Genomic DNA, 24,837 nt, shown 5'->3' on the forward strand with positions numbered 1-24,837 from the left:
TTATTTCTAATAGTTTTTCTGTGGATTCTTTGGGGTTTTCTATGTATAAGATCATGTCGTCTGCAAACAACGCGAGTTTTACTTCTTCGTTACCTATTTGGATTCCTTTTATTTTTTTTTCCTGCCGAATTGCTCTAGCCAGCACCTCCAGTACTGTGTTGAATAGGAGTGGTGAAAGTGGGCACCCTTGTCTTGTTCCTGTCCTCAGAGGGATGGCTTTCAGCTTTTGTCCATTGAGTATGATGTTGGCTGTGGGTCTATCATATATGGCCTTTATTATGTTGAGGTACTTTCCTTCTATACCCATTTTACTGAGGGTTTTTATCATAAATGGGTGTTGGATCTTGTCGAATGCTTTCTCTGCGTCTATTGAGATGATCATGTGGTTTTTGTTTTTCATTTTGTTGATGTAGTGTATCACGTTGATTGACTTGCGGATGTTGAACCATCCCTGTGTCCCTGGTATAAATCCCACTTGATCATGGTGTATAATCTTTTTGATGTATTGCTGTAATCGGTTTGCCAAAATTTTGTTGAGGATTTTTGCATCTATGTTCATCAGTGATATCGGCCTGTAGTTCTCCTTCTTTGTGTTGTCCTTGTCAGGTTTGGGGATCAGAGTGATGTTGGCTTCATAGAATGTGTTAGGGAGTTCTCCATCTTTTAAAAAGAGCCATTTTTAATGACGATAATATTAATTTCTTAATTATTATTTCTTAAGCACTTGTTATAAGCCAGGCATGATTCATGAACTTTATCTACATTATTTCATTTAATTCTCAGAGGATATCTGTGAGTTTGGTAAGATTATTATAGCATTTTCACAGGTGAATAAAACAAGGCTGAGAGAAGAGTAATTTCCTCAGAGTCACGCAGCCATTTAGCTGTATCACTTCTTAGAGCTGGAATTCCAAGTCAGATGGTTTGGGAAAAGTCAGTGAAAGCTTCATGTGAACGCAGCACAGTTGGGGTGGGGGTGGGGCTGGAAGACTTGACAGGATTAGGGTCAGGAGTGTCAACTGGAGGTGTTCACAGTCATAACAAAGGCACAGAGGCAGGAATGCACCTGGCATGGTCAGAGGAGGCTGACCTGAGAACAGAGAATTAGCAAATAGATGGAGGCGGTTGGATGAAGAGCTGTGTGTAGGACCATTATTGATGAGTAAGCATTGTAAGATTTTTGGTATGATGTAATGTTTTAAGATTTGTCCAGGGGTCATCTGAAGCAGAGCTTCGCATCCATCTGTATGTATGGGAGTCACCTGGTGATCTTGTTCTAGTTCTCATTCTGGAGGTGAGGGTGGGGCCCAAGATTCTGTATTTCGAGCAAGTTCCAGATGATATTGCCTATGCTACTAGGACCACATTTTGAGTAGTAAGAATTAAAAAAAAAGGAGGGATGGGGCCGGCCTGGTGGCACAGTGATTTGAGTTCACACCTTCCGCTTCTCAGTGGCCCGGGGTTCGCCAGTTCAGATCCCAGGTGCGGACATGACACTGCTTGGCAAAAAGCCATACTGTGGTAGACATCCCATGTATAAAGCAGAGGAAGATGGGCATGGATGTTAGCTCAGGGCCAGTCTTCCTCAGCCAAAAGAGGAGGATTGGCAGTAGTTAGCTCAGGGCTAATCTTCCTGGAAAAAAAAAAAAAGAAAAGAGGGAGAAAAAAAGAGATAGGCTGATCAGTTAGTAAGCTCTTTCTCTAATACATATTACTAAAACATGCATATAATGCATACAAAAATTTTGTTTTCACTTATTTAACTCATATTATGTACTAGGCATTTTTAAAGTGCTTTATAAATCTTAACTTATTTCATCCTAAAAACTGTATGAAGTAGATGCTATTGTCCCCATTTGCAGAAGAGAAAACCGAGAGTCACTTTCCAGATCACATAGCTAGTAAGTGTTAGGTCTGCGTTCCAGGCCAGGCTGTGTAGTTTGAGTTCTAGTTTAGCTCTGGATCCTTACTCTTAATCACTACTCGGTACTGCTGTGTTGGATATACAGAATGAGGAAGATAGAATAAAAGATAAATCCTGGGTTTAAGGGCTGGCTGACTTAAAATATGAGGGAAAACCTTAGGATGATACTAATCAAAAGCTTTTCCATTGAAAAGAAACTGGCTTAGGGGCTGGCCCCGTGGCCGAGTGGTTGAGTTCGCGCGCTCCGCTGCAGGCGGCCCAGTGTTTCGCTGGTTCGAGTCCTGGGCGCGGACATGGCGCCGCTCATCAAACCACGCTGAGGCGGCGTCCCACATACCACAACTAGAAGGACCCACAGCGAAGATATACAACTATGTACCAGGGGGCTTTGGGGAGAAAAACGAAAAAAATAAAATCTTTAAAAAAAAAAAAAAGAAAAAAGAAAAGAAACTGGCTTATAGGAAAGCAAACTCTCTTTTGCTTTTCTTAAAAAAAAAAAAAAAAAGCCAAAAAGTAAAGGAAGTAGATAACATTGTGGAAACCATTAAACAATGTATCCAGGTCATCCTAATTATATATAATGTTGAGGGCTAGAGGGAGCACAGTATTTGTAAAGCTGATTAATGTCTTATTGCTGATCAATGTCTATTCAAATTTAGATTGTACTTAATTCATCTACTACTTAAAGTTACTTTGATAAAATTTGTCTCAAGACAAACTTATGAGATAAGAATTTTGCTTCTTCTTTTGCGGCAGGTAAAGAAAGTTATTGTATATTTAGGTAGAGATAAAACAATGCAGCTGCTCGAAGAACTGGTGAGTGAACTGCAGCTGACGGATCCTGTCAGTTCGGGCGTCACTCACATGGATAACCCCCCGTATTACCGCATCACTTCCAGCTATAAGATCCCTTCCGTCACCTCAGGTAGGAAGTCATTTAGAACTGATCACTTGTCCCAAAAGAGAAGCTTCACATAACTGTTCATTTTAGCAAGGGTTTGCTTTAAACCTCATCATCAAGAAAACGAAGGCAAACATGAGTCATATATGGTAATTAACTCGAGACTTTGTAAATCCTCATATGAGTAAAGAAATTTGACATTGTAAGGATTCTTAATGTTACAGACGGGAAATGTATTTACATACTTATTCAGAACTGGAATATAGATTTATGTGTCCTTATCTAACAAATGCATTCTGTGATGAATATAATTAGTATTCAATATAGAAAATGCTTACTTATTGAAATTAGTCTGTAATTTCATACTAGAATTATTTGGGCATATATCATGCATAGTATCCAATCATGTGAGTGTCTATACTTTTATGTATATACATATATTATGATGATTGTAGTATTTTGAGTCGAAGAAACTATGTCCCTGGTGGAATAACTTCCATTGAAAATCAGTATAATATTTAGGCTATTGTAGATTAAATTTTGATGAAACTCTGTCATTCAGTTTATATTAAACTGTTTATATTAAATGTTTTTGGTATGTTAATAACAACATTATCTGTATAATTAGAGATCTTTTATATCTTTATAATTTATTTTTTGTTATCTATTTTCATCTCTTAGGCTTTTTGTTCTCCTTTCTAGGCAACATCTAATAATGCTTCTACTGAATTTTTCTTATCTGCCAGAATGTTTTTAATTCCAAAGAGGTTTTTTTTTAAAAAAAAATAGAATTTTTTTAAGAGTGCCCTATTCATGTTTCATGGTTGGATTATTTTCTATATCTGATAAAGTTTTCTTCTCCCAAGAAAAGTTCCTATTTTCTCTATATTGCTGTTTGTTTTGATTTGTCTTAGTAAGTGCTTTTCTCAAAAGCCTACCAATTCTGGATCTATCTTTTCATAAAGAGTGGAGTATTAAAAAGTGGATTGAATGTTTTGTAGGTATATAAGGAATTTATGGACTTGTTATTTGTTGTGCAATGATTTCACTGATGTAAGTGTCCATAGATCTTTTTTCTTGCACTAATCAGATTCCCCAGAGAAAACTCTACTAGTCATCTGCCTAAAGTAGAGGTGTAGGGCTGTGAGTGTATGTGTGTGTGTGTTTATACAAATACATAGAATCTGTAGACTCACACACACATCATGGTCTTCAAGCCTGCTGTTAGCCCCGTGGGGTAAGAAGGCTACATGGGGATACAGTCTCAAATTTGGGTGTGTATATTTTCACCTAATCCTCTTGTTCCCAGTAAAGAGTTGCTCCTTCAGTTGGATGTGGTGTGCCCTAGTCCAGAAATCTTCTGATTTAGTCTCATCAGAAAGGACGTCTAGAAGTGGACAGAGACAGCCACCCAGTTACAAGAGGAAGGGCATAGGTCTTAGGGACCACCTACTTCTGAAATAGATTCTCAACCAATCTTGCCATTTTTAGTGCCACCTTCAACCCCTGCTTCCAGAGGTCGTTGATGCCACTAATTCCTGAGCCTTTGGGAGGTTCAGCAACATAGATATGGAAGCTTCTTGGTTTCCCCCACTACCAGCTTTGGATTCAGCCCTCTTAACACTTACTTCTTGTCCATTTGTTTTCCAGCATCCAAAATTTTGTTGCTGTTGTCTCCTTTCCCTCTTGGTCATTATGAATACATTCCTTTGTAAAAACATCACCTTGCTCTCAGTTTAGTGGAGTTTTAACATCTGTAATTTGAAGTCTTTTGTTCTTATTGAGTTATCACTGGCTTTAAATTCACAGATACTGTTTTATTTCTGATTATAGGAACTACTTCCAGTAGCAATACGATGGTAGCTCCCACAGAGGGCAATCTTGATAATAAGCCCATAAAAGAGAATATGGAAGAGGGGTAAGTCCTTCTCTGTCCCTCATTAGCCTTTCAGTTTGACAGACGCTGACTGTCATCAGAATAAATGGTAATTTCTGCATTGGAATGCGTATTTCATTGTGTTAAAATTCTAGTGAAGAAATACATTTGCATTTTGGGATTTTTCCACATTGACTGTCTCACCACTAAAGGTGCTGACATGCTAGATTCTTTCATCTGCTTGAATGGAGGAAGAGGTGGAATATGGTCAGGCACATTTTGTGTTGCTGCATTTTTAAACTCTTCTAAATGGATATTTACTCTGCCTGTTTGGTAGAAAATAAGTTTCATCAGACATTATTACCACAACAATTTAGGAAAATCTTCAGGTAGAAATAATTGACTTAAAAGCTTAAGCTTTTGAATTGTAAGATGGAAATTAATATATATTAATATTATATATTACTATTAATAATTATATGTAAATAATATAAATATATTACTATATAGTAAATATTAATATGTAGTAAACTTTTGTTAATATTTTGTGTACTGTGTTCTTTTTTTAAACATAGAAAGTGAAATATAAAGTGCAAATACCATTTTACCTTGACCTTGACTAACTGCGATGATCATTCCCGTAGCTATGTGCACCTAGACATCTACAGCGGACTAAACAGTCATTTAAACCGTCAACATCACAGACTAGAATCTCGATACAGTAGCAGCTCTGGAGGATCTTATGAAGAAGAAAAAAGTAATAAGTTCCAAATGTTTTTTTAATAACTACAATGGCGAGGTGTTTTATTAATTATATTAGAGTGAATCAATATATTTTTTCCAATGAATTGTTTTTAAGAAGAGTATTTAAGTGCCACTAGTGGTGTTCTGACATAGTCTGAAATATCTTGAGTTTAAGAAGCAGCATGAGTGGGGGAAATTTGTTTTAAAAGCGCAGGTTCCCTGTAGATAAATCAAGAGAAACGTAAGAATCGGTTCTCAAGAAGCATCAGAGAACAGACACTAGCACCAGGCTGCTTTCTTGAACAGGTTTGTGCTTTCTCCATTGGACTCACATTTTCCTAAAAAGTTCTCCCTTGCAATTGCAAAGTGAGTAACCTGCCGAAGTCTCACTGTAACACTGAAGTAGGGTGGAATCAAAACACAAGCCTTCCAACTGGGAAGGGACCCTGAAGATGATCTGGTCCAATATCCTCATTTTACACATGATGGAACTGAGGTCCAGAGAGGTTAAGTGACTTACCCACGTCACACAGAATTCACATTTCCTGATCGCATTATTTACTGCACCCTGCAGCCCCATTGCGGTAGAGCTGATTTCCTTTTAAAATAGGTTTGTGTTGGCCCTATCTCAGGAAATTTAGAATTGAGTAACTTACCAGAAGGCCCTTGCTACAAGGCAGCTGTACCTATAATGTGGTCTCTCGGCTTGGACATCAATTATGGAGTCATAATGAAGTGCTAATGTAGTTTTGCTTTGATATAAAGGATGGAACCTGAATTGATAACGCTTTCTCTCTCTGATTTGCTTAATTTGATCATTGTACCCAGGTCTCGCTAGCAAATATATGTCAAGTAGTGGGAAACTATTTTTTAGCACTTTCCAATGCTATAAATAGTTGGTGTCTTACTAGAGTTTGCTTATATTGGCAGAAAATAGATGGTGTAGAAAATGAGATCATTTTATTTTGATAGGTGATTCAATGCCACTTTATTCTAATTGGCGACTGAAAGTGATGGAGCATAATCAAGGAGAGCCACTACCCTTCCCACCAGCTGGAGGCTGCTGGTCACCACTGGTGGATTACTTGCCTGAAACATCATCACCTGGATTACCTCTTCACAGGTGGACTACAGCGTCATTCCTATTTCATTTGAGCCAAATTGCCGCTTAACACTTTCAGCTTTCTTTATGCTATCTGATGACACAGGATAAAAGCAATCTTCTTTCTTTAGATATTGCAACAAATTAGATCACTGTGTTTAGATTTTCAGAGATCTAAAAACTAGAATTCTGTTTACAATTAATAATATTAAATATAATTCTGCTGCTGCTTTTCTGGGTGTCTGGCATAGTTACTTGACCTTTCTGGGACCCAGTTACTACATCTGAAAAATATTGCTTTATGGTAGTAGGCACTATTATTTTGAATTGAGTTAAACTGAATTCTACTTAGCAAAATCACAACAGAACAGTTAACTGCATTCTTTCAGAATTTATTAATGTACCAAACGTGAATTGAACACCTACTATGTGGCAAGCAGTGTGCTAAGCTCTCAAGGTTGACGATGAAGAAAATATGGCCCTTGACTTCGAGGAGCTCTTAGTAGATATATTTTTTCTAAAACTATCACTTAACGGTTTCTTTGCCTGTATCTCTTTTCCTCTTTTTTTCTTGAGAAGTTGTATTTTTCCATAAAATACAATATTAAAGTCTTCAAGTAATTTACATAAGATTTTCTCTAGGTTTACCCTAGTAAAATGTTAATAACGCTCTGATTTGTCACAGGTGTAACATAGCCGTAATCCTTTTGACTGATCTGATCATTGATCATAGTGTGAAGGTGGAATGGGGAAGCTACCTCCATCTTCTTCTTCATGCAATTTTTATAGGTAATAAATATTGGTTCTAATTCCTTCATTTCATATTTTTGTGATAATTTAAAGGCAATATAGTTTTAAGAAAGTTTCTACATGTTTCTGTATGTTATTTCCATGACACTTTTTACTGTGATTCTCGTGGTCTAGTGGGAAGTTATTTCTAGCCTTTCTTTTAACTACAAACAAGTCTATTATCCCCACTCTTATTCCTATCCTACTGCCTCTCTCACCACAAACACTTAAACCCTCTAGCAGGAAAAATTCTGTAGCCATAGCAAGAGTAAAATTAATTCACCTCTGGGGCTTGGAACTTTCAGAGTAATTGGGAAATTGAAATGAGTTCCAAGTCCCAAAAGAATTGGATTGTGGACACTCTGATTATCACAGCTGACACTCCATTGTGCCCATTGTAACAAACACTTGGGATCCATCACATTGGCAACACTTCTCAAGCTTCTAGGATTGGCTTCCTGAAGCAAATCGACATAGTCATCTTCTCCTAAGTTTTCCTGATAATGCACACTTATTATATATTTATTGCTTCATTCCTTCAGTAATCAAACATAAATTGTCTTTGTATTATGTGCTAGGCACCAAAAATCCTTGCCTTTTTAAAATTCATCTACATCTAGTGTTATGTAACGGTAATAATTTCTAAAAGAGTACTAAATTTTAGACATAAAACACATTGAGAACTTATCTTGATTCTCCCTAGTACAACAGACTATTAGAAAAGCATGTGTGAACTCTAGGCCAACAAAAAATCTTTATGTGGTACATGATCTTCCACAAAATATTTCATATAATTTCTGCTTTTCTTTAAAATATGACTTTGATTGCAAGAATACTCATTATTTCTCTTTATTGATGATTATTTTCTACTATCCTTTTTAGGGTTTGACCACTGCCACCCTGAGGTCTATGAACATTGTAAACGCCTGCTTCTGCACTTACTAATAGTAATGGGATCCAGCAGTAACATCCGAACTGTTGCTTCTGTCCTTCTCAGGAACAAGGAGTTTAATGAGCCCAGGGTGCTTACAGTCAAACAAATTGCACACTTAGATTATACCTTCACAGGTATTTGCTTTAAAAATACAATTTGAAAGTGGAATCGTACTTCCTTAATTTGGAATCCTACAATAGAGACAGTCACCTAAATAAAAGTTGAAATACTAGAGAACATTTTTATAAATATAGTTTTATTATTTTAAGCACCATTTACATCATTTATTAACCAGTAAAAGAAGGAATTGAACTTGCAGGATTTGAGTCCATATTGCTTTTAAGAATCTTTGTCATAAAATTTTAAGTTCTGAACATGTAAGTTGAAGATACAATGAAAGAATGCTTAATTTATTGACCACTAGTTATGAAAAAGGTGTCGAACTTGTATTAGCTTCCTCCTACTCTCAAGATCTGAAAAACTGACAAAGATAGACATTTAAAATTTTTTATTCACTTGATTATATTTACTGCAGTTAAAATGTTATACATTTTGGGACCAGGCCCATGATGTGATGGTTAAGTTTGGTGCACTCTGCTTCAGCCGCCCAGGTTTGTGGGTTCAGATCCCAGGCACAGACCTACACCACTCATCAGCCATGCTGTGGCAGGACCCACATGTAAAGTGAAAGAAGATTGGCACAGATGTTAACTCAGGGCTAATCTTCCTCAGCAAAAAATAATAATAATAATAACATGGGGACTGGCCTGGTGGCATAGTGGTTGGGTTTGCGAGCTCCTCTTCAGCAGCCCGGGGTTTGCAGGTTTGGATCCTGTGCACAGACCTAGCACCATTTGTCAAGCCGTGCTGTGGCAGCATCCCACATAAAATAGAAGAAGATTGGCACAGATGTTAGCTCAGGGCCAATCTTCCTCATCAGAAAGAGAAAAAAAACATTGTGAAGTAATGAGGTACAAACTAATGAGAATATAAAATTTATTTAATTATTGAGTAGTTTTTTTTTTTTTTTGAGGAAAATTAGCCCTGAGCTAACATCTGTGTCCGTCTTCCTCTACTTTATATGTGGGATGCCTACCACAGCATGGCTTGCCAAGTGGTGCCATGTGCGCACCCAGGATCTGAACCAGCAAACCCTGGGCTGCCGAGAAGCAGAACGTGTGAACTTAACCGCTGCGCCACCAGGCTAGCCCCTGAGTAGTTTTTTTTTTTAACTTTGGAAGTTATATTTTCTTCATTCCTAGTAGCTCTAACTTATTTATTCCATTCATCAGTATTATCAGGTTAATAATAGATGGTATAGAAAATAATTATTTTTAAAAATTGAAATAAAATTTTTTTCCCTAGTCATATAATGTCAGGTACAGGGTTAATGAATTTTAAAGTTACTAGTTAAAACCCTGTTATATACTTAAGACCCCTATAGTTGGTAAGAAAACAATTATTAGGAAACTTTTTCACCTTTTAAAACTATGATTCAAAGCTGAATGGAAAAAGTTTACTGCATTTTTTATGTTAAAGAATCTTTATTTAAAATTTCATAGTTTGTTTTTAAGGCTGCTTTTGCCATTTTGTAAATACGGGCATTGGTAATAACCTTTAAAATTATTTGTTTAATATTGAAATAATATAAATGTTACAAATTGGCTTTAAAATAATCTTTCCTTAAGGAAAATGAAGCAGAAAGTATAGAAGAATCCTTTCCATAAGAAATTAAAAAGTCAGTTCACATTATAGAAATGTGACTGACTTAACACATGTTGAGGAAATATGCCAAAATTGTAGGAAACTGCCACTTTCAACTTCCTTCAGCAGATGGCAGCAGAGGACTGCACAGTAAATCCAAGCAGTTGAGTTTTAATAATTGGCTATGAAAATAATGTTTGCCCAAAAACTCGCCTGATGTCATGTGGTTCTTATGAGGCCCCAACAGAAGGAGCGCTGATCTGCATCAACCTGTGCTAACAGCGTCCCCCGGGTGTCCCATACAATCTATAAGGAACAATAGTTGAGTGCTTTCAGTGCTGTGTGAGATTCTTCTGTGTTTGGGTATTGACGGCTGGCCATCTCTCTCCCAGCAGGCGTTAATGATTTTACACCTGATTACCAGCCCTCCCCTATGACTGACTCAGGGCTTAGTTCAAGTTCTACCTCGTCTAGTATCAGCTTAGGAAATAGCAGCGCGGCCGTGTCGCATCTGCACACCACTCTCCTCAGCGAGGTCGACATCTCAGTCGAGCAGGATGGAAAAGTCAAAACCCTCATGGAATTCATCACCTCAAGGTAACACTTACAGCTCTTACCGTTCCAGCAACACACGTGTGTGTTAGGCTGTTCCCTCATTCGTCAGCTACAGTGAACCACATTTTTGTTTTCTGAAGTGCCATTGATTTGAAATACATGGGTTTGTATTGTGCAATATTCAGAAGATTTGATGCCACCAAAGACTTTCTTCTTCTGCGCTCACACGGCTATACTTAAGGAGGGCCTTAATTGTGTCTGGATGCCAAGTGCCCAAAGAGAATACAGTATTATCTGAATACATGTTCCACTTCCATTAGCTACATTATCAGTCAGTCATCACATGTTTACTTATGGTCTACTGTTTGCAAGGCACTATAAGTAAGGAAGAAACATAGATGAGGAGAAAAGGGCTTGTGTTCTGCAGGGAAAGCAGAGTCACAGGGGCGTGAGAAGAGAAGTGTGTTGGGATAATGAGGGACCCGGTCCAGCTGCGGTGCTGAGGAAAGGGGCTTTCTAGATGAGAAAGTTTGGGAAGATTCAAAGTGGAGGGCCATGAGGCTTAGGCCTTGCATTACAGATCTTTTATTTTTCAAGAAAGGAGGCCCTGTTGAAGATCTCTGAGCTGGATGGGGAGGGTGGGAGGCACAATTAAATAAGTATGTTGAGAAAATCAGCCTTGTAGCAGTGAGGAGGATGAATCAGAGGCAGAAGGGCCTGGAGGCGGCGTGACCATGTGAAAGGTCTCCAGGGCACTTGGGGCCTGTGGTAATAACGGCCTTAACCCTTATTAAGCAAGGGGGTGGCCTTGAAAATGCGAAGACAGTTCCAAGAAAGAATCAACAGGATGTTATTCTGTCCTAAACTTTGCCCGTAGTTGTAGCTAGTAAATTATTTTCTTTGCATTACAATCTAAATACAATCCAGCCTCTACAAATTATAGTGTTTTGACTTATAAAGCAGTAACTAGTACTCTTCTCACTTGGCAAAGTTTGTTATCTCTTCCTACTACCGCTGAAAGAATTTGACGTTAACGATGGGAGACTTTGAAATTATATGTGGCTTGAGTCTCCCTCTGCCTGCTATAGATCATTACAGATCAATCCATGTACGTAAGCTATAGACTGTGTGGCATGCTATTAGATTTCTTCAACAACTCTCCTTTCTAATTGCAAAGGCACATGTTAGGCGAGTAGAACTGTTAACATAAGTTAAAAACCAGGGGACTTAATCTATTCTCTGTTTTCAGAAAAAGAGGACCCCTTTGGAACCATGAGGATGTTTCTGCCAAGAATCCTAGCATAAAGAGTGCTGAGCAGTTAACCACGTTTTTAAAACATGTAGTCTCCGTTTTTAAGCAGTCGAGCTCAGGTATCTTTCAATAAATATTTCAGATAATATTTACTTTCAATGAGATATTTTAATGTGATGTCGAAACTTCTGCTAATGGTTAGCAAAAAGTTAGCTGTTATGTCTACATTAAAAAGTTTTAGATAGGTTTTTTGTTTTTAACTTATCAGTGATAACGGATTTGTGTGGGTTGAAGACAAATTAAGTTACTACTTAAAAATAAGGAAGCTACTTGTGACATGCTGGGCTTCTTAGTTTTGTGTATGGTGGCATCATAAAATTACAACGCATTATGAAACAGTGACATTAAAGGAACATGTAGAGATGACAAACTTAAAAATTCTTTTTTATACTGGTACAGGCTTCTATGATCTAAAATTCTGAAAATTGTAGTAAAAACATGTATATCTAAAGCAAGAGTTCTCAATGAAGGGTGATTTTGCCCCTCGAGCCACCTGGCAATATCTGGAGACGTTGTGTCACAATCGAGGGGCAGGGGCAAGTGGTTCCTACTGGTGTCTAGTTGAGTAGAGGCCAGGGATGCTGCTGAACATCATACACTGCAGGACAACCCTTACAGTAAAGAACTCTCTGGTCACAATGTCTATAGTGCTGAGGTTGAGAAACCCTGTTCTCAAGGATTACTTCCCTGGGGATTAGAAGGAAGAGTCATCTAAAATGCAAATGGAGTTTAATGACAAGAAAAAGCATTGACATAAAATTTGAGTGCCTACCCGGTTTGCCAGAGACTGCTTGGCACTGGGTTTAAAATAGTTAGCCTCTGGGGGCCGGCCCCGTGGCCAAGTGGTTAAATTCACATGCTCTGCTTCAGTGGCCCACTGGTTCGGATCCTGGGCACCATATGGCACCACTCGTCAGGCCATGCTGAGGTAGCATCCCACATGCCACAACTGGAAGGACTCACAACTAAAATATACAACTACGTACTGGGCGATTTGGGGAGAAAAAGCAGACAAAAAAAGATGGTCTTTAAAAAAAGAAAAATTAGCCTCTGATTATAACCCCTATATTCTGAAAAACTAGGACTGCTTACTTGTTTCCTTTGTTTTCACAGAAGGAATTCATTTGGAACATCATCTTAGCGAAGTTGCTCTGCAAACAGCACTTTCTTGTTCTTCTCGACACTATGCTGGGAGATCCTTTCAGATTTTCAGGGCACTAAAGCAGCCTCTGTCTGCAACTACGCTTTCTGATGTTCTCTCCAGACTTGTAGAAACTGTGGGGGATCCAGGGGAAGATGCACAGGTATTTCATTAAGTTCCCGCCGCAGTTCTGGAGCAGCTGCTCATTGTCAAGACTTACTGCCAAACACAGATCACTGTAGGTAGAGCGTAATAATAGCGATATAGAATTATTAATGGCAGAGGTTAACAAGCAGGAAAGAATTAAGTACAGTTTTGTAATTAATATTTAATAACACACTAATTGAATCGAATCATTTAGTGCCTATCAGAGAAAGCTTGACATTTACACACCCCTCCCTGGGTATTATCGTAGGATGATCACAAAGTAAAAGAGACAGGAAGTGAAATTTAAATGTAACGTCGAACATGAGATTTCATTTTTAAGATAAAGTAAGTGAAATATTGCACTTGCGAACTTAAGTCTATACAGAGTGATGATGTTATTAGCATCGTTCTAGACACTGGGAATATGGTAGTGAGGCAGACAAAGTTCCTGGCATTCAGGAGCTCACATTTTATTGGGAAAACAAGCCTTTAATTTGCCCGTAATACATAACTCAGTTTTACTTAGACAGATGCTGTGAAAACAATAAGGTAGCGTAATGGGTTAAGGATGATGAGGCAGAAGGAGTTGTTTTAGGTAGGATCATCTGAGAAGGTGATTTTTGAACACGTACTTAAATGAAGTGAGAGTCCTGTTATAATTTGGGGCAGAACGTTTCAGGCAGAGGGAAATAGGACTGGCAAGTGCAAGGTCCCTGAGGCAAAAGCAATAGGGTTTTTTGAGGAACATGAGGTAAAGCACTGTGGCTGGAGCGTGTTGGATGGGGGCGTCCAGAGGCCGGAGTTTGAGGAGGTAGGCAGGTCCCGATCATGTGGGGTCTAGTAGGGAAACTAGATGGGAAGCCACTCGAAAGTTTTGAGATGAGGGTGATGGGTATGATTTGCTTTTTAAAAATATTCCCTCTGGCGGCCAGGTGGAGTCCTTAGGAGGGCAAGAGGGGTCAGTTCAGAGGCTGTGGTCAGAGTCCAGGCTGAAATAGTGGTAGCTTAGATTAAGGAAAGCTATGGAGGTAGAGAAAAGGGGTCAGATTTTTTAGGATATATTTTTAAAATAATATTTTCGAGACTTGCTGATGGATTTGATTTAGACGTGAGAGAAAGTAACAAGGCTGGTTCCTGGCTTCCTGGCCTGAGCAATTTTGAATGAATTGTGATATCATTGTAATCAATTTATACCATTAGTTTGATGAGTTTTCATCAGTCAGCAGCATCATGTTGCTCAAGAGTTTAATCATTTTGTAGTAGTAAGGTGGAATCTGTCTATTTTTAAATCTCCTTGGGAAGTCCATTGCAATTTGTTTTTTCCCAGAGCACAATTAATTAAAATCTGCCCTTTTTTCTAGGGATTTGTGATTGAGCTTCTTCTCACGTTGGAGTCTGCAATTGACACTTTGGCTGAAACCATGAAGCATTATGATCTTCTTTCTGCCCTTTCTCAGTAAGAATTTAAACCTGGCAACCTGGAGGGTTGTACATAGAACTTCAGTAGCTGAATATGTATAACTATAATTTTATATTGTAATATTAGTAAGTAAGAATAATACCAAAAATAATAATACCAGTGGGAAAATGAACCTCAGACAGTGAGGATTTGAGAAAAGTCACAACTAATAAGTGGTAGTGCTGTTCCTCTAAGTCCTGGTCAGAGATCTCTCTGCTGTGCTACGTGACTTCACTGACAAGCTCCATCCTGCCACCCTCAACATCCCATTGCCCACCTAGCAGGCCAGTCCCCTGAGGACTCATACCCTCCACATGGTGTTCCTTCTCCCTGGCGTAGCCTCTCCTCCCACTTTCTCTTCCTTGCAAATCCCAGAGTTGATTTATCTTCAGGTCCATCCTAAATATCCCGTCCTAGCTAAGCAATTTTCAGTCCCCCAGGATAGTGCTAATTATTTCATCCTTTGGGTTCTCATAGGTTTTTTTCTTCATTATTTTAATAACAGCAATTAACAGGCTATATAAATTTATCCATTTACATATCAGTCTCCCCCAATAGACTCTGTCTGATATTCCTTGCATTTCACATACTGCTGACACATAGTGAAAGTATTCTGTAATTATATTTTTCATCACTGATAATTGGATTTGAGGGAGAAGGAGAAATCAAAAATAAATTTTTGAGCTTGGTTCTTTGGGAAAGAATCTGCATTGAGAGAATAGGAACATCGGGACCATCAAGTTCGGGGATAAGATAAATGATGCTTTGGACCTGTTTACTAAATTCTGGAGCTGAAAGTTATCAGTAATTGCTGTCGCAGAATCTGTACTTCGAGCTCAACGTCATCCAACTCAAAGGAAACAGTTGGCCACAATAGAAAAGATACTGTTGTACATTTTATTTTAATATGGAGGAAAGAAATGAAATCGGATTAAGCAAAGTCAGATATACTTAAAAATGATTTTTCCTGGTAACAGTGACGGTTTTTCAGTGTTTTTGAGAGTAAAATTAACATAGCAAAAGAAGTGGTTGTGCATGCATTCATCTTTTCTTTTTTTTTTTTTTTTTTTTTTTGAAGAACCTCATACCATGATCCTATAATGGGAAACAAGTATGCAGCTAACAGGAAAAGCACTGGACAACTCAATCTAAGCACAAGTCCCATTAATAGTAGCAGTTATTTGGGATATAACAGCAATGCAAGAAGTAACTCTTTGAGATTAAGTTCAATTGGTGACCGAAGAGGTGACCGACGGCGGAGCAACACACTGGATATAATGGATGGACGGATAAACCATAGCAGTAGTTTAGCAAGGACGAGAAGCCTTTCCTCTCTACGAGAGAAAGGAATGTATGATGTGCAGTCCACTACTGAGCCTACCAACTTGATGGCCACCATTTTTTGGATAGCAGCATCTTTATTAGAATCAGATTATGAATATGAATACCTCCTGGCTCTCAGGCTTCTCAACAAACTGCTTATCCATTTGCCTTTGGATAAATCAGAGAGTCGAGAGAAGATTGAAAATGTACAAAGTAAATTGAAATGGAATAATTTCCCAGGCCTTCAGCAGCTCTTCCTGAAGGGCTTTACCTCAGTATCTACACAAGAAATGACCGTGCACCTCCTCAGTAAACTCATCGCTGTCTCCAAACACACCTTGGTGGATCCTTCCCAGTTGTCAGGTGACGTTAATAGAATTGCACCAACTCTTTGCTTTTTAATGTAGTGAAATGTAAACTAACCATTTGTTTGAAAATCTACTAATTTCTGCTTTTCCACAAACAGTTATAGTCATTTTTTTTTAATGGGAGGTAGCTTAAATTCTTTGGTAAAAGCGAAAAAAAGAATTTAGAAGATCGAGTACCCCAGGAAATAAAAAGAAAATGGTTTCCGTGAACCATTGAAAAAAATACCTTTAACTTTTAAAATAATGTGCAATAAAATTGGTTATTGTTTGCTTTTTTTTTCCTGATAGGCTTTCCTCTTAACATCCTTTGCTTATTGCCTCACTTAATCCAGCATTTTGACAGCCCAACTCAGTTTTGCAAAGAAACAGCTAGTCGAATAGCAAAGGTAAGCCAATGTTACAATGAAAGATAACACTAAAGGGAAATTTTTCTGGAGTTTATCTTAAGGGGGGAACTCTCTTAAAAATCCTTATACTGTCACTTCCTATGTGAATTTTGCATCTAAACTTTTATTCTTATTCATATAAAGGAGTTGCATAGTAATGATGTAAATTACAACTGATCAAATGACAGTGAATAAAATTGCTTAATTAGAGTAACTCTTCTCTGAGTCTGAGTCTTTTTCTGCTCCGTTTCCCTACTTTATCCTCTACCTCTCTGTCACTTTCTGATTCATTCATTTATTCACTACCAAATATTTACTGAGCACTGGGTTAGGTGTGGGAATACAATGATAGTCAAAGTAGATAGACTACTTACCTCATGGGCCTTATAGTGGGACTGCAGTCAAGTAAGAAGACAATCCCAGCAGAGTCTGATAAGTGCAATGGGAGGCAGAGTCCTCTAGGGACACATAAAGCAGAAGTCTTCGTCGAGGAAGTCATATCTAAGCAGACGTTGAAGGCTGAACAGGAATAAACAAAGTAAGATCTCTGGGTGAGAAACAAAGAGCAGGACTGAACATAGGAGTTTTCTAGGCAGGAGAAATTGCACGTGCAAAGACCCTGAGGAAGAAGAGAGCATAATGGAGTTTGGGATTCTGAAAGTTTTCTTTCCCTGTGTGTTTGCCGTTTTCCTTTTAACACTGTCTTCATCTTCTCTCTCTACTCCCTTCATTCTTTTTTCTTCCTTCTTTGGCTCCTTCCCTCCCACCATACAGTTCTGAAACAAGAACATAGCTATTTTTCAACTGTCTGTTAACATTTGCTTAAAAGCGTTATAGCTCTTAATTTTAAAAGAATATGATATTGACATTTTATATTTTTAATAATTTCCCCTCTTAAGAACAGTAAAGATCTCTCAAGTACCTTGCATTCTGCTTAAACTTAATTCTTAATTAACTTTTTTTTTTCGGTCAGTCATTGAGTCTTGGGAAAAGGCTATTCAGACTGAAAATAAAAATAGTTACAAGAAGGAGTTATATAAAGTTACAAGTAATATACATACCACAGGAAATTGGGTGACCTGGGGGAGGTGAGTGAATAGCAAGATCAGTAAGAGGATCTAGCTACAGCCCTGGGAGAACAGTCAGAGAAGTTAGCAACAGAAGGGAACAAGCAAGTAAACTTCTCTGGAAGAACTTTTTATATAGGCAACTTTTTAAAAACTAAGATTCAGTTAACAAGTAGCACAGCAGTAATTGGAAACAGCAAGCATGTAGAAAGCCAGATAAAACACCCCCCTTTCCATGGCCCAGATTTCAACACTGGTAAGTGCAGCTTTATCTCTGGATGCAAATGTAGTGGCAAAATACAACCAACCCAATTGGTCACATTTACAGGAACAAGGATAAAACCTTTTCATTATCTTGATAGATAATATTTAATAAATGACAAGAAAATATTTAATAAAATATCTGTTGAATCCACCCCTAATTAAATTTCTAAATAAATTAGATATGGAGATATTCTTAACATAATCATTTTAAAACCATGTATTTAAAAAGAAGAGCCATTATTGGGCCAGCCCTGGGGGCCCTGTGATTACGTTCAGTGTGCTCTGCTTTGGCGACCCGGGTTTGGTTCCTGGGCGTGGACCTACACCATTCATCTGTCAGTGGCCATGCTGTGGCAGTAGCTCACATACAAAATAGACGAAGACTGGCAATGGATGTTGGCTCAGGGCAAATTTTCCTCAGCAGGGGAAAAAAAAAAAGAGCCATTATTATAATCAATGGAAAGATCTTAGTTTTGAAAATGATCGTTTGCCTAAAAAAAAAACTTCATCAATATGTGTTTGCATTAAGGAGGTCTAAAAGTGATACAAAATAAATAATTTATTAAAATGACTTTCATTTTAATATTCTAATGACACATCATTTGAAAAATGTTGTAAACAAGGAGTTTTTTCCTACATGAGGGGTAAGAAAGAAAACATGAGGAAAAAAAGTATTTGGGCTTACTTTGAGGTATGAAGAAAAGCATGAATCCCCTATAATAAGGGAAGTAGAAGCATTTAAGGGTGGCAGCTGACACGTGTTGCATAACTTCTGCCAAATTCTGGGCTACGTGAGGAGCACAGCCTCGCCTGGCCTGGCCCACGCAGGAGCCCCTGGGGTGTTGAGCCTCTGCTGTCATGACCAAGGCCAAGCACGGGAAATTCCCAAATATCTTTTTTGTTTTTAAGAAATCAAATATGGCTTCCTGTGAGTCAGAAACTGTTTTTAACTCTGTTTTCTTCCTGTTGAGCAGCACACAAAGGCTCCTTGCGTATGCTTTCAGCAACCTGCAGGATGTGGATTAAATTGATTCCTTAATTATTCTCTCACTTAAACTGTTGAGAGTAATTTTCTGCCATTATGTGCTTCCTCATTATGCAAATATCCTTAGCCCTGCTGTTTGCACCCTTGGAGAGCACGAAATTTCAAAACGAGGCAACACTTAGGACAAATATTGTCCTCTCTAGCTATTCATATGGCAAAAATAGTATGCTAAAAAAGTTTCTTATAAACATACTCTTGGGATCATATTTTAACTTGGTAATTCAGAAATTTCAAAACTAAATTGTAACCATTGGCTTTATTATATAATTGCACAGCATGTATTCCTAGGAATTTTCTGTCTTTTCAAAAATATGTTTTAAAAAATCATTCTCTAAAAAAAAATTCTTTAAGAATATAAGAATTCTATCAATGTTTTTATTCTTCAGGAAAAATTTTGTATTTTAAAAATTTACTTTAAAAAATTTTAAATTAAAAAATTTACTATAAAGAATTTAAAGTGTAAATGTTTTTCCTGGGGCCAGCCCCGTGGCCGAGTGGTTAAGTTCGGGTGCTCCACTTCAGCAGCCCAGGGTTTCGCTGGTTCGGATCCTGGGCATGGACATGGCACCACTCGTCAGGCCACATTGAGGTGGCGTCCCACATGCCATAACTAGAAGGACCCACAACTAAAACTATACAACTATGTACTTGGGGGATTTGGGGAGAAAAAAGCAGAAAAAAAAATTTTCCAGAAGAGTAACAAATTTTTGTGAAATTATAAAATTATGTGATTTTTAAAAATATTATTATATTTTGAAATACAGATAAGAAATATCAACCAAATTTTTCTTTTTTCTTCCTGGTGTCTGTTTTATGGGTAAAAGGCTAATGCATGAAATCAGCTTCTTTTAATCATTTTATAAAATAGCTTCTAAGCTACTGTGTTAATAGTCTGTGCACAATCTTGCACAACTTTGTGTCCCAGACCTGTCCAGTGATAATGTCCACATGATGAATCAAAAGAAAAGTCAGTTATATTCTTCTGAAAGTTGAAAATATATATATTTAAAAAGGTAACACTCTACTTTCTTTATTGAATGTTCTAGGCAGTTTGTGAGAATACATATAACACATCAATAAGATGGAAGATTAAGCAAGGAAAAAGAAAAAAGGAAAACTAAAAGCAATGTCAGTGAGGCTGGCCTTTTTTTCTTTTTTCTTTTTTCTTTTCTTTTAAAGATTGGCACCTGAGCTAACATCTGTTGCCAATCTTCCTTTTTTCTTCTTCTTCTTCTTCTTCTTCTCCTCCTCCTTAAATACCCTCAGTCAATAGTTGTAGGTCTTTCTAGTTGTGCTACGTGGGCCGGTGCCTCAGCAAGGCCTGATGAGCGGTGCTAGGTCCGCACCCAGGATCTGAACCAGTGAAACCCTAGGCCACCAAAGTGGAGCGCGATCTTAACCACTCAGCCACGGGGTGGCCTCCTGAGGCTGGCCTTTTCTGATAGATAGGGATGAAAGACTAGCATGGCCCTTTTCTAGTTCTGTGTGGTTCAGGTGTCCCCCAGAGGAGGCTCAGGAACGTCCTCACCAATAACTCAAGGAACAGACTAAGAAGGTGCATTTGGTCAGTAAGATCCTCCCAAACGTTTGTTGATTCAGATTCCATAGTACTGTGTCAAAGAAACTCTAGAAGTCAATACATTTTGAAGTGGCCTCTACATGACTGACCAAGAACCTGAAGAGCTTTAGGTGATTTCCTGAAGAGCCGTTTGGGGTCCACCCTGCAGACTGCCATTCATTGGAGCTGCAAGACTCAGAGTATTATCAGAGCTCCAGTGAGGTCCTCTGAATACCTCACACGTGTTGAGGCTGTCTGTACTTGACTGCTCTACTGAGAGACCCTGGGGAGCTTGAGACCGAAGCGTTTGTTTGTTGGCACAGCAGCTCTGAACCTCGCTGAGAATTCCCAGGTTGAGCCAGCATGTTTCCTTGTGCGCTGAACCATAGATTTTACAAAACAAAACTCTTTTTTTCAAAAAGTACAAAATAACATATATGGTTCACAAAACCACGTATGGGTTTTTACCAAAGAAAGTCTTACAGAGCATCAGACTGAAAAAAGCCATACTGTTTAACACCTGTGGAAGTGCTTGACGTGTTAATCATCTTTCCATGTTGTCTGTCATTCTCTTAAGAATGCCTTGTGCTTTTCTTCTCTTCTAACTCTTCTGTACTGAAATAAAATGCATTAAATCTTCAACATATACATCTAACATTTTCATTAAATACCTTTAGTATAAAATCAAGTTTAAACTTATATCTTTATTTTAGGTGAATAAAATTTTTTTTTTTTTTTTGGTGTTTTTAGGTTTGTGCAGAAGAAAAATGCCCAACGCTTGTCAATCTGGCTCACATGATGAGTTTGTACAGTACACACACATATTCCCGAGACTGTTCTAACTGGATCAACGTAGTGTGTAGATACCTGCATGACTCCTTCTCGGAGACTACGTTCAATCTGGTGACTTATCTTGCAGAGGTAAATTTACAAGAAAACGGGGCAGGGGGCTGTTTAGCCGCTCTGTGGCAAAATTTTCAAGTAGACTTATTTCTAGAAGCAGCACTGAGGCTAACTAATCTTTAAACTGTCTTTGAGAGGGAATATAGATAACATCTTTTTTAAAAGAAAAATATGGGTAGTTCCTTTCAAGGATAAAGGAAGTTTTTATAAAGTTTTTTTTTTCCATTTTCAGTGTTTATTTCTTCATTCACTGCCCTTCAGTGATATAAACTCAAAATAATGCAAACGTCAACTTTATTTAAAATGGAAAATGGGTTTTTGGGTGTATTTCCTCATTCACTGTCCTTAAGTGACATAAAACTCAAAATAATGTAATTTTAATTCAAATGGAAAATGGGTTTTTACTGGTCTTGATCCTAGAGAATGGCTATTATTTTTGTTTCCACAAAATTCCTTCTTGACTCTGAAATCCCTTCTAGAATAATACAGCATGCAAAGGCATTTCTGCTGGGTAATTCTTTATTTTGATGATACATTTGCTTCCTAATCTAAAATATGATTTTGGTGGCTAAAAATGAAATTATTTAAAAAACTAGCCCTAGAACGGCATAAAAAGTTAATGTTTCTTGAGGGAGTAACTTCATGCTTAGAAAAGTGAATTACTGAGTCGATAGCCACAAGGAGAACCTCAAAAAGAAGAAATTCTTGGTCGCTAAGAATGTTTATCAGCATATAATAAAGTAATAGCTTCCTTTTTAAAAAGTCGGCCTATAGAAATTAAACCTAAAACACTGTAAACTTAAAAGAAATTATTCACAACTCGATAAATATTTTACGTATTGCTCATCAAACTGTTTACCTTAGCTACGTCACTGATGTTGAATATCATGAAATGCTTCAGGATTGGTGTGAATTTTTTTAAAGCATTGATTTTGATAGGTTTGCTCCTGTGAGCTTTAGACTCAAGGGAGCTGACAGTGTGAACTGTCTGCCTGGCAGCTTCCTAACCCGAGTGAATGCAAGTCCCTAGGTTTATCTTATACCTGTACCTTTCGGACCAGGACCAACATAAACCAGGCCTAGCCTCCTTAGTTGGCTTTGAATTGCAGTGCCTTAGACCAGCTTCACATTGGCGCCATCATAAAGCTCACGACTAAAGTCACAGTAGTCCTCCCTGAGGATCTAATCGTGGGGTTCCAAGGTCTGGGACTGGCACAATGCAGCCTGTTTGCATCACATTAGGGCAACATTTGTCCACTCGGTAGAGAGACTGCTTTGCCCCAAATGTTACTCTTACTAGTGTAAATTGTCCTTGTTGTATTATTATTAATAACTCTCAAAGTATTACTAACAACAGTTCTAAAGCTAGTTACGTATATTTAAAACTATGTATATTTAATTTGATTGTCCTGCAAACTGCATGAAGTAGGTGTTACCGCTATTTTATTTTAAAAAATCAGGCTTGGAGAAGTTAAGAAACATGTCCAAGATCACATGGCTAATAAGTGGCTGGCGTGAATGGTTTGGGGGAGGCACTCTTTGGGGATGGTGGTATAGCGGTGTTCTTCTTAACCTAAAGTAAATGGTGTTCAACTAAATTAGTTAAGGAAATAAAAGAAAATGCTAAGATTAAGATGAAAAATATCTACTTCTCTTTTCTGAACTGAGGACAAATAACAATAAATAGATACCACCTTTTACCTTTATTAGTCTCTGGATTTCTAGTCATCCAGCTATAAATTCATGGTTTAAATCTGTTGTTTTTCAACATCATAAATCTAAATAGTGAATTTTCTTTAACTTGATTAAAGCACACCTTTTAATTTTGCTTTTAGCTGTTAGAAAAAGGGTTGTCCAGTATGCAGCAGTCGCTACTACAGATCATCTACAGTCTTCTGAGTCACATTGACCTCTCTGCTGCCCCCGTCAAGCAGTTTAATCTGGAGATCATAAAGATTATTGGCAAATACGTACAGGTGAGTGACCACAAAACTTATGTATAGAAATATTCATCTCAAAACGATTTATAATCATAAAAATCAGAAACATCTTAAATGTTCAAGAGTAGGGAAGTGGCTAGTCCATAAATCATGTTTTCAGGAATATTTACAATGTGGAAAAACGTTCTCCTTGTAAGTGACAAAAAGCAGAATCTGAATGGTAACATTGGTCTAATTCCTAATTTGAATTTTAACCATTACATCTACGAATATACATTTCAGTAATGACTAGAAAGGATGTTCAAAATGGCAGCAGTCACCATCTTTAGACAGTACAATTAGAATTGTGACTCTTTGCACCTTCCTTTTACTTTATTTTACTTTTTGGCTGCGGAAGATTCTCCCTGAGCTAACATCTGTGCCAGTCTTCCTCTGTTTTATATGTGGGTCACCTGCTACAGGATGGCTGACAAGTGGTGTAGGTCTGTGCCCAGAATCCGAACTTGTGAACCTGTGCCGCTGAAGCAGAGCACACTGAACTTAACCACTATACTACAGGGCCTGGCCCCTGTACCTTCCTATTTTTAATCAGATTCTACATAATTAATAAACAAATATTACTCTTAGAAACAGAAGAGCCCTTTGAAGAGTCTGTATTTTAGAGTTGCTTTCTGTGTCTGATAAAAGCACCAGAAGTTTAGAAAGTAGAAAGTTTTAATCTAAGTTACGTCATATCAACCTGGTCTGTTCTAAATTTCACCTGTGAACTATCTGTTAAGAAAGGCTTTGCTGAGCAGATCAGTATTGTGGATACAACTTATCAAAGAGAGCAAACTCTTTAAGAACCTTCACAGATTAATATTCTATGTTTCTATTCCAGTTATATTTGCATTCACTAAAGCAAAACTTACAAATGGAAATACTTGACTAGGAATGAGTTTGTGTCCTAGTCTGTATCTGAAAGTAATAAAACTGGATTTAAATGTTTTCCATTATTCAGTTAGGTAATCCAGATTACTTTTCAGATTCCCTTGAAAATTGGTGATTGCAAATATTCAAAAGAACCTAAGATTCTTTGGTGACCCCCTGTATCTTCTCTACCTTATCTCTTATTGAGGAAGGCTTCACCAAATAACAATTGTATTTTTTTCCTAAAGCACATTTCTCTTTTCTTCTTAAAGTGTAAAGAAGTTAACTCATCAAATATTTGCTGAATCTTCCACAGAAACATAAACACATTGAGTTACTAATTTATAAAATATAAATACATTTATTTTGTTCAGAACCACAAGCCCACATGCCCACTGAGAAAGCAAGTAACCAAAGGAGGGCATAGACTTATGACTCAGTGAATTGCACGTTCCCCATCTAAAAGGAACAGCACAACCTGGCTTC

General features: G+C 37.7%; 1 protein-coding gene across 1 annotated transcript in view; it reads left to right on the plus strand.

The window, feature by feature from the left end:
* LOC124232912 (protein furry homolog-like) overlaps positions 1-24,837 on the plus strand; it is a 243,199-nt gene that overhangs the window by 182,976 nt on the left and 35,386 nt on the right. Inside the window, exons 36-49 of the mRNA XM_046649823.1 lie at positions 2,681-2,849; positions 4,659-4,743; positions 5,346-5,458; positions 6,418-6,568; positions 7,233-7,336; positions 8,219-8,404; positions 10,370-10,571; positions 11,779-11,900; positions 12,955-13,145; positions 14,491-14,585; positions 15,667-16,274; positions 16,568-16,665; positions 21,350-21,520; positions 23,338-23,478. Coding sequence (XP_046505779.1) covers positions 2,681-2,849; positions 4,659-4,743; positions 5,346-5,458; positions 6,418-6,568; positions 7,233-7,336; positions 8,219-8,404; positions 10,370-10,571; positions 11,779-11,900; positions 12,955-13,145; positions 14,491-14,585; positions 15,667-16,274; positions 16,568-16,665; positions 21,350-21,520; positions 23,338-23,478 — 2,436 coding nt within the window. The remainder of the gene's footprint in view (positions 1-2,680; positions 2,850-4,658; positions 4,744-5,345; positions 5,459-6,417; positions 6,569-7,232; positions 7,337-8,218; positions 8,405-10,369; positions 10,572-11,778; positions 11,901-12,954; positions 13,146-14,490; positions 14,586-15,666; positions 16,275-16,567; positions 16,666-21,349; positions 21,521-23,337; positions 23,479-24,837) is intronic.

The sequence above is a fragment of the Equus quagga genome, unplaced genomic scaffold (genome assembly GCF_021613505.1).
Source record: "Equus quagga isolate Etosha38 unplaced genomic scaffold, UCLA_HA_Equagga_1.0 146_RagTag, whole genome shotgun sequence".
In the NCBI taxonomy this organism is placed as follows: Eukaryota; Metazoa; Chordata; class Mammalia; order Perissodactyla; family Equidae; genus Equus; species Equus quagga.